This window comes from Rhopalosiphum maidis, chromosome 1 (genome assembly GCF_003676215.2).
Source record: "Rhopalosiphum maidis isolate BTI-1 chromosome 1, ASM367621v3, whole genome shotgun sequence".
Classification (NCBI taxonomy): domain Eukaryota; kingdom Metazoa; phylum Arthropoda; class Insecta; order Hemiptera; family Aphididae; genus Rhopalosiphum; species Rhopalosiphum maidis.
This window is the reverse complement of record NC_040877.1, coordinates 86,175,726-86,191,339: the sequence shown is the minus strand read 5'-3', so window position 1 is coordinate 86,191,339 and position 15,614 is coordinate 86,175,726. Positions and strand designations below refer to the sequence as shown.

Here is a 15,614-nt window from a genome sequence, read left to right as displayed (position 1 = left end):
AAAGAAATAATAATAGAAAAAATTTTATTTTTTAAAAAAAATAATTTCTAAATTTTTTTTTGAGTAGTAATTTTGAGCTGGGGCGTCGATGTATACTATGCTATATTTGTAGAAAAGTAAAACATGTTGCCCATAAACTATAGCTTCTATAATATTATATATTGGAGACTCATTAAAAAAAAATTTAAATACTATAAGTTCTAAATTCCTTTTAACAAAGGGCAATAAAAGCCTAAAGGTCATGAGCTTTATTATTAGGTTTACTTGTTGTTTGTGCTCGTGATTTGGAGCACAAAAGAATCAATTTTGTTTTTCGTTTTGCTTTGTCGAATCAAATACCCTTCGCCAGACAGAAGAAGCATTGAGCCATTTTTACGTTTAGATATTTGTTCTTGAATTCAATTTCGACTTTAACTTTGAATGTACGGTATATATAGGTACTATGTCGTAAGTTTCGCGAATTAAAATAATAAAAAAAACTATTCTACAGACATCGTATAATATTATATAATGGTGACTACACCATATTTTTCACTCAAAACCAGTGACAGAATATTCACTCTAATTTAAACTTAAATTAAATTTTTCTCTTTTATTTAATTGGGTAATTTTATTTATTTATTTTTTAATACATCCTCTGATATAATGTCGAATACAGTCTGTGAAGTGGTTTCTTTGTGTACTGAGGGTTCACCCCTGTCAAATTTGCCCTCGCCATCAAGGCTCCCCATAGGGTTAATTAATACGTCTCTCATTCTATTGGCCGTCTAATAGTTGTCGGAGTATATATTAGGGTTTATATATACGCGTGTGCGCATGTATGTGTGTGTGCGCGTGCGTATGTAGTATTTCATGGGCGCTCCCTTTCGTATTGTATTAAAAAAAACCCATCGTATATTAAAAAAAAAACCACTTATAACTTGGAATGTCAATATAAAAAATGTCCTAGTCTAGAATGGTGGTTTTAATTGGCTCTTATTGCGTATAGCGTCGTATCCCTTTTTTGTGATCGAATACAAACCCCGAGGACAGATTTAAAACGCAATAATAAGCTAAAGCCTGCTGGAGGAAGTACATAAAAAAAAAAAATCAAAACCAGTTGTTTAGAGATCCTTTGTGACAACAATTATTCATTTATTTCTGTATATAATATTTTACCTTTTACCTCAAAAAATAATAAAAAGTTGTTATTTGAAATGAATTATTTATTTATAAATAAATACATTAATTTGGGTTATTTTATATAAATTATACTCCAATAACATGATTATTGGCTTATTTTTTATAAAAAACATACTTACCTATTATATATTTTTCATATAATGAATAATTATATGTACCTACACATGAACTGTATATACTATATATGTAGGTACTAATATGTATACTAAAACGTTCTAAAAATAATATAATTAACTCTTATAGGTACATTGTTTAAATAATTTGGAAGTATAATTTAAAATAAAAACGATAAAAAGTTTTATTTCAATACTAAGAATTAAAGATTAATTTACGTAATAAATATTACTATTATTATTTTTATTATTATTATATTATATTATTTTATGTAGTAATAATTATTTAGTATTTTTTTAAAAACGATAAGCTTATGTCTCTTAAGTATTTTATTATTCAATAACAATTAAAATATAATATCTAAACTATTTATTTAACTCGTTTAGTTTAACAACTACTAATAATGGTTTAAATATCATGTATATTATGCAATATCGTTGTATAAAATTGTTTTAGTATGTATTATGGACATATATTATCCGTATAAAAAGATATGCAATAATATTCATAGGCATATTATTTAAATATTCTGTGTTTTTATTTATCATTTTATGCTATGTATAAGTACAGCTATCGTTTATACTTATTGTATATAATTAATTACAGATTGTAAATTTTCTAAAAAAAAAAAATATTCTATTAGAACTATAATTATTCTTTTTTTGGAAGTTTTTACATTTTGTTAATATATAATTTAAATATAACAAGTATTATGTAATTGTTAATATTATTATACTTAATTTTCAGAACGTTTAGAAAAACTATCAGAAGAAGAATTTCAACAGAAATTAATAGAATGGCAACAAAAGGAACAACAAAAAAAACAACAAAAGGAAAAGAAACAGAAAAAACCTAATACTCCAGAGAAGAAACTCGCAGGTATGTGTAATTAAAAAATGTGTATTTAATTATGTGTTGTTGGCTGTGGTGTTTCTAGTTATTATATTTGTAATGTTTTTTTAATAGTATGTACATTATATATTTTGTATGTATACTAAAAGTTTGTTATTGGGTATACACAAAAATATATTTATTTTATATATAAAAAGTAAAATATAATAATTCTCAATTTAATATTAAGCAAAAACAAATTTATTTCGATCTAGTAAATTTTAAATAATCTAATTATTCATTTAAATTATTTTTAAACTATAAATAATAAGTACCTATACCTATACCTAGTAACTAAAATATTTAGAGGTTTAGGTTTCCTCTATTGTGGTATACCTACATCATTAACTTAAACATGTATCAATATAATATTTTATTGAGGTATTTGTGATGTTCATAAATAAAAAATTAATGCATAGATAACAAAACAAATAGTTATAATTATATGTGTATTTGTATTAGCCATCGTGTTGTATGCTACTGTTACTCACAGTATAGAATATAGATACTACTGGTTAACATTTTTTTGTGGAGTAATATTTTTGATTATTTAAGTATTATTTCTTCACTAGCTTACATTATTAAATGACTTCGAAGATTTTTAAAGGTTGAACAATCTAAAATCAAAAGTTAGTTGTATAAATATAAAAAATGCCTAATGCTCTTTTGTATAGGATATGTAACGGAACGAACGAATGATGCATATTTCTTACTGTTTTATTAATGGGATAAAATAATCGGATATGTATAAATACATAATATTATATGCACTTTATTTTCTTATAATGATATCTTTAGGATAATATATCATATATCAGGTACAAATTTAGCTCTATTGGCATACGTACCAGTTGTCATTACTATAATTTACTCTATATTAATATTATGTTATTGAATTATTTTGTAAATAATATATATATTGTAACACAAGTATATACGATTTAGCCGGAAAAATTGCTGTTGGCTTTTTCGGAAAATGATGAATATAAAAATAACGAACACAGCGATGACCGTTAAAAAAGGGGGAAAGGGCGTATCCACGGCAACGGATGTGGAAAGGCGTTGCTATTATCACGCTGGCTGCCGTCCCGCCGCGCGTCGTTGCCATGGCGACTGGACTTAGGACACCTTCAGACAATGGTGTCAGCAGACCCTACGACTCTGCTGCACACACAATTTTACTTGTGCTTATATATAACGGTATATGCGTGAATATATATTATATAGCTACGGTTGTGTGTGTGTGCGCGCGTATTGAAAAGCGCCCAGGGATAACATCGGAGTTGGAAACTTGCTAAATTAGTCGGCCGCATCCTGATCCCTTTTGTCCTTTCACCGCGCTCGTAACTCGTCTCCAAAAAGCGCCTCGTTGTGTACAATATATATATATATATTTCTGAGCTTAATGGGACTGGTGATAGAATGAGACAGGAGGGTATAACGTATAAATATATATATATATATTCTACAGCACAATGCAAATGACATTTGGTATTCTCAAAGAGGAAAAATGTATGTGTATAATGTTGGTATATATAGCTGTTATAAGCAAATTAACACGAGTTGGGGTAAAGATATGTGCGATATTACCTTTTGTACTAATAGAAGCTGTTATCTTTATAATATGTCATATATTCATATGACATAATATATACTATATAGTCATGTTCGTGTTAGTAATATAAGTATAATATTTTGTTATAAATTATCAATTATAACCTTCTATATATATGCATGCATTCGTGCGCTTCAGTACTTCACTGTAATATATATGTATAAATATATAAATACGAGTATATACATTTTATTTATATACTTTTCAAATATTGGATGCACATTAATTCTGTTTTTGTTCATCAAAATGTTTATCATTTGATTGAAACAAATAACAATTATTAATAAGTGTCCTTGTATCATTATGCACGTTAAACTTTTAATTATTTGAATACAACTCAGCAGTTATTATATTTATTAAGTTAGGTTAGGTTATAGTAAAAATATATCAATTAACTATTATATTAATGAATATTTTTAATTATGACAATACAGTTTTTTAAAACTATGTTGCGGTAGTATAGATATTTGATTTCCACTTACATTTGTAGATAATTAAGCCCATTTCAAACGATAATAGTATAAAGTGTGATATAGTTCTATAGGGTGATAGCTTGTGTATTAGTTTCTATAGATCCATGAGAATTACCAAATGTACACTAGTTAAAAGAAACACCAATATAGAAATATTTGCAGCCAATCAGAATATAGAAATTTTATCAATATTTATTAATTTGGTTTGAATAATAATTGTTTTTGGCTTTAATAATTCAACCATAAAAAATAAAATCTGCATTCATCATTATAAACTACCTATTTTTTCTGCGAAATTATAGGTATTTATTATTTCATTTTTTTAGTGTTTACCAAATGTATTATGATGTGAATAGAATTTAAATTAGAAACTATAGTAAGCCAATCTAAACACAATATTTAAAACTAACTATAGTTGCTAGTATAATACTAGTTATTATCACTAACATTAATAGTAAGTATACCATAACTGTTATCAATATTACTGTATGAAAAGGACTTTATTATACCTAGCTTTAAATTATACATATTGTGAATTCAAACAGTTTTGTTATTTATATTTAAACATTTACTTAATAAAATATATTATATGAAAAATAATAAACATATAAAAGTTCAGTTGATTACCTGCGTTATAAATAGATATACAAATATTAATTGTAACATTTTCTAATTAAAATCGCTAAATATTTAATTCACGGTAAATAAGATCCATTGATTTTTTGCCAGCTATATTTTTTTTTGTGATTAATTATTTCTATTGTGTTTTAATAGCGTGCGTAATTCCTTTTGTTTATTTTTTTTTTGTTTCGGCACTCGTGACTTTGCATAATAAAAACACGCAAAACAAAACCAAGTTAATCGGCTTCTTTAGAATTCGCAAAACCCCTTTTATTTCTTTGATATTAAAAACAAAAGAGACTAGGCAATTTTTTACAAAACACCTTGTACCGGCTAATGCAGTAGTGTTCCTGACGGCGGCGTGTCAGCTGCGGCTTCCTTTTGACGCAATATATGAACGAGATACGATTACCTCTATATATATTATATACATTATTGTGTTCACATGCGTCTTATCGTTTTTCTTATATCCTTTCCTTGTTTAAGCGTTGGCTGATCTTTAACAATGATATTACCGAGCAGGAGACGGTCAAATGCTTCCAAACACAAATGAATGTAACAATAAAATACACCAGGATTTCTGAGATTATTTCGCGAAGGGTTTTCTAAAACTGTATATATACGTATGTGTAAACCCTTGTTAATATTACCCATTCATGTTGTTCATTTTTTGATCAGATTAGTGTTTTAAGCCGGATGAAAGGTTCAATTAACATTTGTTTATTTCAACTTGATAAAACACACATTCATAATAATTTCCAATTCACTAAATTTGATACAGAAAATGGAATCATAGTATCATATATATATGAATGATTTCAAAACCAAAATGTGCACTTGTAATTTATTTTTAAATGTAATGAAATACAACATTAACTGATACTTTAGTATATTTTATTTCGTATATATAATCTATATGTTATATATATATATATATTAATGAGTTCAATACTTAATCCGATGAATGTAACTATTCATAAATTAGTAATTATAAAGCCTATATATCACTACATGATTTAACTCGACGCAATTTACTTATGAGTTTGAGTAGTTTGACTATATGCTTATTCAAATTCAAAAACCCACTCCACTAGCAGCTGCGGTACTAACCACCCAGGTCACGATGATGCTCATTCAGTTGCGCTTCGTCAATGATTTATATTTTTATGTTCGAACTAATAAATGGTAATTTATTTTTGTTTCAGTGTGTTTTTATATTCTTAATACTGTACTATACCTAATAAGTACCTACATTATTTTATATTATAAAATAATTGATTTTACTTATTTAAATAAAAAATGCAGACAAGTGGATATCGCTCTGCTGTACATTAGGTATCGAGTGGATACGCGTTATTGAGTATTAATCACCATCTAATAGATTTTATTAAATTTTAATTCAATGATAACATTGATAACCCGTTGTAAACGATGAAAAAACTGATGACTGTCTATAATTTGGTAACCAATAGGTTACATAAAGCAAGTATTTTAATTATTTTGGATTTGCGTAAAAAATTCGGTTTTCCCTTATAATTTTCTGTTTGTTTTTCTCGATTATAAAAAAAAGTATTAATAATTTTTTATTTTGACCTCTCTTAAGTACAAACTAAATCCAATTTTTTATCCCAAACTACGCTCAAAGTGAAGCATTATATATTGACTACTTGTCGTGTATACGGACGCAAAAAAAATAACACACACACATATCATTGTAAAATCAATACATTTTTCGCTCCGCTCAGAATCTAAAATTATATTTTATAGTTTATCTAACATAAAAATGGAGTATGTAGGATTTTTATTTTCGTGATATGTATTTCTATTGCAGAATTGAGATAAAATTGTGGGTATACTTGAACAGTTTTGTAGTAAGTCGTGTATAAAAGTGGGCACACCCGACTGTGATGGACAAACACACGCGCGGCGAGCAGCATCGGTGGTAGGTATATTATTTATATATATACGTATACCGATATAATATATATATATATAATATTATATACGGTAAGTATACGACGAGTGGATATAATTCGCGCAGGTGCGCACGTGACGAGAACAAGCGGAAAAGCTAAACGTGCGCGCGCGTGGCGCGGTGGCGTATCGCAAGAGTGACGGGGAGGCGCGCGGGAGAGCGATTTATATTTCAAGTGTGAATAACGCGGCGTATCCCTTGGCAACGAGAAGCCGCGACGGACCGACCGACGTGCAACGCGTCCGTATTATGTATATGTGTATATATATATATATGTGTATAAAACATTATTCCGTGCGTAGCGGCGGCGGACGTGTCGTCGTCCGTGGACCGCGTGGCGTCCAATAAAAACGCGCCGGGCCGGACGCGCGCCGTGGAAGTCCGGTGCCGCCGTGGCGACGATAAAATGGCCGCGCGCGTCGATCGATATAGGTATATACACGCGGTACGGCAGCCGCCCCGTGTAGCTCTTGCCACCGCTCCGCGACCACCCCACAGCGCGCCCCTGCGACCGCTTCCGGCCGGCGGTTGATGCGGACCGTGCGCGACACGTCATAGCCTAATATATTCCGGTGGACCGCCGGGGGAGTCATGATATACCATACCGTGTGGCAGCGGCGTATACTACGTATCAATTTATGTATAACTAGTTGATCCGGCTAGCCTCAGTATTGCTCGTGAACGATTATGTGTATTTACTCCGTATTAATTATAAATTCCGAGTTAAATATAAACTTGAATTATATATATATATATAATTATGTATATTTTAAATATAAATTTGAGACGTTTTATACTACAGGCCTATTACAATTATATCCGATCGTAAAAACTATTTAATTTTTTTTAACTAGTGGCAACCTATTAAGACAAACAAATATTCGTCTTACTCATCCCAATCCTGCGGTAACCTAGCCGCTAAACAATCGACGCTGGTCTGACTTAATAATGCAGACATAGGGGTACAACAAATTATTTGTATAATAAAGTTAATACTGTGCAGTATTAACAGGGTGTTTTTATACGCGGAGGTTTTGAAAGAAAAAAATCGTGTTCATTAAATAGACTTTAAAACGACAGTTAACATTCTGGATCTGTGCCTATTTATTTCAATCAATAAAATTATAGGTCATCATACTCCAATAAAAATGATGAAAGTCGTTTTGTATTTAGGTAAAAAAATATATTTATTAACATAAAAAAAATGAATCTCGTTGGATTTTTGCGGCATCTTAACTGTATATTATCTAAACTATAACCTACCTATATACACTGTACGTAAACTTTAAATTGTTCATAGTTTTGATGATACTTGTTAATTTATTATTTGTGCGTTTTAAAATCTCTATTTGTATATGCTTGTATTATAGTCTTTTTAGAGTTAAACAACTAATAGTTACGAATATCTTACAATACATTTCACAAACTCAAATTAAATGAATATTTCTGTAAAATATATTATATTTATCAGCACCTAAAAAACAATTATTAACCTATTATTATTTTATAAATTAAATATTTTTCCGGAACGAAAAATTAGTCATACTTTTTTCTCATTATTTTTGATTGGACATATCGCGTGATTGTGCTGCACAGACTATAATATTGAAATATTGTAATAATGTATGTATATACTTATACTTATACTAGTTTTTAGAATAATAATAACAACACAGTTGATATCATTCGTCAAAAACGAATTACATCGTCGTATAGAAAAGAGCATCGAAGTTAAGGAGAAGGTCATATTAAACAACTTTTGTATATAAAAATTGATTTTTAAAATAAAGTGTATTTAATATTATGATTATTTTAAAATGTAAAACAATGTGTTAATTAAATATGTATGTTAAATTGCAACAAATAATTAACATTGTTTATCTTGCGTATGCTGTTCTTATACAAATTTATGTGACACTATACGATTCGTATTAGGATTTTGCAAAAAATACAACTAATGTTTATTTTACATTTAAGATAATATTCTAAAAATAATTTGAATGAGCCCAGATTTTGAAGATAAAATAAATAAACATTTTAAGAAATGTCAAAACAATATGCATTAGGCCTTCTCAGTAGGTACCTATTATTGAGTACCTATACCAGTGATCTCATCCATTTCAAAAACACCCTGTATAAAAATAATAAATAAATATTTATACGAAACGTTGTTTAAAAGATTGAGACTTTAATTCATTTATTATGTAAATGTGTGACATAACACAAAAGAATGAAATATATTTTGTTAAAGTAAAACAAGTACTTATGTTAGGTATATAATTTAACCCTTGTCCCTCTATTAATGCTTAAGAGTCTGCAAACAAATTTTAATTCAAAGACGTATAAGTGTGTAACCTGAAGATAAATATCAAAAAGTCATTAAAAACTAAACATTAGTTTCTCTTTTAGAGAAGGAAATTAACTTCTAAAACACTTGTGTTGCTTGTTAATTATAGTATCTTCTGGTTAAATTATTTTACATTTAAGTATAAATTGTATAGAGTATTCTCTATAGTTAATTTAATAAGCTAGTGTTTATATAATCCTGTAGGACATTATTTTATTTTTAATTTGTTGTCCTATAAAAAAACTCAATTATATTATTATAAATTGACAATATTCTTTTTAATCAATACGTCATTGTATACTATCGTTATATGTAGTCTACTAGTCTATTATGTAAGTATTTAATAATTTTACTCAATTGAATAACCCTTATATTATATTAATGTATTTCTATACATGTATGTAATATACGTGATATATATATTATATATATACGTGACTACATAATAAGTTGCGTTAACCAGCTGAGTCCAGAGTTGGAATGTGCTTTACATATGTGGTTTTGTTTAAATCATTTTATACGTTAACATTTAATAAAACCTTAAAAAAAATCATAAAATTTTATCGAGTAATTTTTATTTTTTTCTATGAAATACATTTTGTTTGTAGATCATGGTATATACAACCATGATTTAGATAATATAAAAATTAAGTTACTTTATAAGGCACCTATATATTACATTTAAAACAAAACATTGTTTAAAATTTAAAAAATAATTTATAAATAGTATAAAACATTACGAAAACAATATTTAACACTACAAAAAAACTGTTTTTTTCCAACCATGAAACTGGTTGTAATATTTCCAACGATAAATACATTTAACATGTACATATTGGTTATATTACATCTACAAACATATGAAATAATGAGAGACTGTTAAAATAGTTGCACAACGAAAGTATGTAACTTATGTATGAGAAACGATTGTACCTACTATCTAGCTAGTACATATAGTGGTCGTTTAAGGTGTATACATATTATTTATATGCATTTAATATTCTATGATATAGGTATATCATTATGAAAATACGAGTATACTATTTCGATGTACCTTGTATACACATATTTATTATATTTTATTATTATCGACATATAATTTAATATTAATACACAAAGTAGAAAATAATTTTATTTATATTATTTAATTATGCATAGGTATATGTTAACATGTATGTATTGTCTTTGAAAGGTTCTATTCTGAACGGTCGATGTTGATCCGAACACGTGACTTCCGATTTAACTTCATTATATAGTTTAATGCATGCAGCAATGCGTCGCACCCTATACATTAAATACTTGGTTTATATTTTATATTTTCAAAAGTGTATCTATATACATATAGAGTCAGTTTTAAGTTAATTAAAATATATATACATGCTCGTATATTTATTGGCTGCTGTGTCGCTGTGACGAAGGAAGAGTACGTGCACTGTTTTTGCTTGTTATACTCGACGTCATCTCTCTTTGTTCTTCCATACTTTCACCGAGGCGAATAAAAAAAAAATTAAAAAAATAAACCGAGAGAAAATTCTTATAATAACTCCTATATCAAGCAAATATCCTCCCTGGGGGGCTTTTTACAAAAGGATTTTTGTGAAACCCTCCGTTTTGTCATTATTAAAAATAAATGGGGAAGGAAAACGCGATTAATAATATCCCCACAGGGCGCAAGCAGTATATGGCGTATAATATCCGTTCCGGATAAGCTTGAATCCGTTTACATACAAACGAAAAGTTGGCTATCGTCGGATGATTTTTTCCCTCCTCTTCATCCTCGCCCATCACTAATGCTGTACCGCATTCAATTATAATACCGGACGTCTTCGCCTTATGAATATTTTATTTCTTTTTTTTACAGAAACGAACATTTCACCCGCTAAAAATAAAGGATTATGTTTGTCAACGGACGTCACTATCAGCGATGATTCGGAAGAGGAAATGGCCATATTTAAACAGCCCGTTAAAAAGAGAAAAATAAATAACAGCAGAGATTTGGTGAGTGGATTTTCGTGACCTGGTATAATAATGAACGGAGAAAACATTTTATTTATTATTTTTGTTCTGCTTACAGGACGTATCCAATGACAAAAGTAAGTCAAATGATGATTCAATAATGACCGATGATTCCAGTGCTAACAACAGTTTGATGACAGAAGACGAAAACGAAAATAATGAACCAAAAATAGAAAATAACTTACCGAAAAAGACTAAGTAAGATAATTTAAACAATATTATAATTTTACCATCCGCCAATATTATCAATTCATCATAGTTTTTGTTTTAAAAGAAATGTTAAATACTTTGCATCGGAGAATGTATATAATAACTTTTTTCGCTTATGTACTCATTTACAGTTATGTAGGAAATTATTTACATTATATTTTTAATTTACTCTATTATAATATAAGTATACCTATAAAAAAATACATTTTACCGCGTGGACATTTTTATATCGGTTTTTATAAATAACTAACACTCACATCTAAATGTCGAAGTAAGCCAATAACTGATTTTAAATAGGCTATGAAAAATTACAAAACATATTTCTACAAATTATTTACTAAATACTACTTAACATATTATAGTATTTAGTATTATATTAAGTATATTCATTATTCTTCGTTTAAATATAATATAAATATAATATAATATGACCAACCTAGCGATTTAATATAACATTGTGTAAAACGATATTGACATAGACATTGACGTAGTTATTTTAACGAGTAATTAGTTTATAATAATAAACTTTTTAAACATCTATAAAGTATAGGTGAGCAGAGTAGTGGACCAATATTTTGAGTGGTATATTCGTACCACTTCACTTCGCATTTCGTCCATCAAACTTCAAATATTTATAATTAATTAATTACTCGTTCAATCTTTCTGGACAACTATCAGAAACTTCTAAAATCTACCTATCCATAATATAATGGCCATGTACAAATGTATGGTACATCAATACTGGTTTAATTATTATTGAAACATCTTGGTAATTTAATTAATATTTTTATTAAAAAAACTGTATAATAAGTAAATATTGACTAATTAGTATGTATATATCTTATATATTATTCTGGTATATCTGTAAAATCAATAAATACTTTTTTTAAATGGTGCAATAATCGGACTATTAGCTAAGGAACGAATAGCGGACATTTCAATATCTGTTGATTAAAATCGATATACAAATCCATTGACATAAAACGAATTTAATAACGATTTCTTTAAAAAAAGTTCTAATAACGAAATATGTGAAAAATATATTTGCTATTTTAACTTAACTCTCTGGTGGAAAATTCTCTTACTGCAGTTGACATTGAAGAACTTTTTTAATCAACCCATCTCTTTAGATCAATTACGTCACTATACATACGTATAAATAATTTAGTTGAATTATTTTTAATAATAAAAAAAATATATTGCTATATAGGTACTTACATAGATACACATTTTTTTTACCTATTATATGTTTCGTTTTTTCAAAGTTTTACGTATGAAAAACGAAAATCATGAAAAATTTTAATTTAATACCTATACAATTAATAGAATGCTTCTCATTTACGTTTCTTCTGCAGAAATATAATATATATATGCTGTATGCCTATTTGTAAATTACATGATATATGTACATTACATTTTATTATAGTTATTTGTGTATTATTGGCTTTAGTTAATTTGTTGTAATTCAAAGAACATATAACCTAATAATAATTACTTTATATCTTCTGCCATTGACTACTTATATTATCATTTTTATTATTTAATTGCTATTTAGATAATTAATGAACACGGTAAATATCAGGGATGAGTTAAGCTTCTACATTCATGAATTTAAATTTATTTTTTACTCAAACTTTTCTAACATTTCGATAATCAGATAATTATACAATTAAATCATCAGAATTTTTAATTAATTCCAAACTAAATCACACACATTTTTGTTTCACTGTATTAATAAGTTGTATTGCAATATTTAAATAAAAAGTAAAAATTGTATTTATAAAAGTAATAATTACTACTATATAAAATCAATTCAAATCCAAGTACCCGGTTTTAACTGTGGATTAAATAATTTTTATTTCCTTTAGACCAATTATCCCTGTGATATACTTCTGTACGAGAACCCATAAACAAATTGAACAAGTTATCAAAGAATTACAAAGAACTAGTTTTAATAACGCCAGGTAAGCCGAGATGAAAACGTGATTATTTATGATATTATTTAATTTATTTGTTTACCCTTAATTTAGGAGTTGCGTGTTAGCGAGTCGTGAACACACGTGTATTCAAGATTCTAATATATTCTACCCCCAGATATCATACAAATCAAAAACTGAACTATGTAGGGATTTATTAGATCCAAGAGCGGTGAGTGTACGATTCAGATGTTTCAGAATTTATTTTATCCCATCGAATGTTTATACATACGATTTAATGTGTATTGTAAAATACAAAACAAATGCATTATTCTTAACATTGAAATAAGACCCCAACCAATATAATTGTAACTGGTTTAGCAAAACATTTGTGTACCCATACACTTTGAATCCTTATTGGCCATTGTTAATAAATGCCGGTGGGCACACATTGACAATTGAATGCACAATAAACTGTACCTTGTATCACATTTCATCGGTAGGTACATAAATGGTGCAAATATTAGGTGCTATTGACAGATTTTGTCAGAGTTATTATGCAATGGGGAACATGGGATATTTTGAGTTTTGGTATTAATTTCAAGTCTTATATAATATATAATTTATATAAAGTGATCGAATTGTATCACAGTTAAGTAGTTATATATATATTATATATTATATCAAAATTAAATAGTTTTGTACAGCATGGTACCTATATTTTTAAACTAGATATAATTTTCAAACGGGTTTGATGGTGATATAAGTTAAAAATTGCTACTTATCAAATAATAAGTATAGGTATGATTGATTTTATTGAAAAAGTATTAGAAACATTATTTATGATTTTGTAACATTTGTTACATTTTATTTATAAATTACTAGCTAATTTCGCACGGCTTCGCCGTAACAAATTAAATGTCCACGGATTTATCGCTTCTTAAAATCCGTTAAACGTAAACTGGTAAACTGCAGACATTTTTACGAAAATAATAATTTTCGTGAGTCAACTACTCGTATGTTCAACATTATTATGTGTTAAAAAGTAAAAAGTAGTCAATGAGACTATGGTTCTTGCTAATCTATTGACAAAAATGATCGAAAACTATTGATTTGCATAAGGCGTCCGTTTAGTCATTTGATTATATATGGTAAATATATTTATTAATTCTATCAAATACTACACTGTATCACCCGTAACAAATTAAAAAAATTCAGTAATTCAATTGCAACCACATACAAACAAGAAAATATTTATTCTTCGTGATACCAAAAATGCCTATGTAAGTCTCTTAAAATTAAAAAAATTGAAAAATTGGATTCAAGGTACACATCTCTTGGGTTAACTGTGAACTATTTTTTTTTTTTTTACTCGATGTGTGATAGATTTGTCTTTTATTAATATACACTAATACACATTTTAAAATTATATGAAATCACACAATTAAAACTTTAACTCCGTCAAAATTATTATTTATTATTAAAATTACTAACGGCAGTCATTCCAATAGTCACCATTAACACAAACGAACTCAAATATACAATTATTAACAGCCATCTTTTAATATAGCAAAATACAATACAATAAAGTACTATTTAAAATATATTAATAATTATTCTAGATTTATAATCCAAAGTGTCTTTTTATTAACAAAAAATCTTTTGTACTATAGCAAAAATCCTCAGCTACGGAAAACGTATTCATAAGAAATTAAAATAAATTCGTCCCTGGATAATTATTATATAGTAATTAGGTTCCCCTAACCTTGTTACTATATTTAGTAAAGTTAAACTAATATTATAAAATACATAGCTTATTTACTACTACAGCTAATAAAATAAATTAATATTATAAATATATTAATATATACCTATCATAAAATATCTTTAGTCATAAAGATTAACAAAACTTCGCTCAGAGTCGTTTTTTGTTTGCAATGATTTATGAACGAATTTAATAATTTAATATATTATACTTTACAGTGACATACTGTGCTTTCATTGACGATAAGTACACTCGAAACCTATTATATAACCGGATGTAGGTTATTTATAAAAATTAAATTTTTATCATTACATTTTGAATGTAATTGTCATAAAACTAATTAAATAGACCATTTAAATTAAGGGTTTGACAGTAGAATTACAAATACTTTAACTAAATGGATGCGAGTTTGTTAAAAAAAAATGAATTATTTATAGGTTACTGTAACATTATTTAGTTTACTTAACACAAAGTTTGAACTAATTACTA

General features: G+C 27.5%; 1 protein-coding gene across 1 annotated transcript in view; it reads left to right on the top strand.

Annotated features, from left to right (window-relative positions):
* LOC113556345 (Fanconi anemia group J protein homolog) overlaps positions 1-15,614 on the top strand; it is a 42,126-nt gene that overhangs the window by 20,746 nt on the left and 5,766 nt on the right. The window contains exons 4-8 of the mRNA XM_026961220.1: positions 2,044-2,175; positions 11,080-11,216; positions 11,293-11,432; positions 13,313-13,408; positions 13,475-13,592. Coding sequence (XP_026817021.1) covers positions 2,044-2,175; positions 11,080-11,216; positions 11,293-11,432; positions 13,313-13,408; positions 13,475-13,592 — 623 coding nt within the window. The remainder of the gene's footprint in view (positions 1-2,043; positions 2,176-11,079; positions 11,217-11,292; positions 11,433-13,312; positions 13,409-13,474; positions 13,593-15,614) is intronic.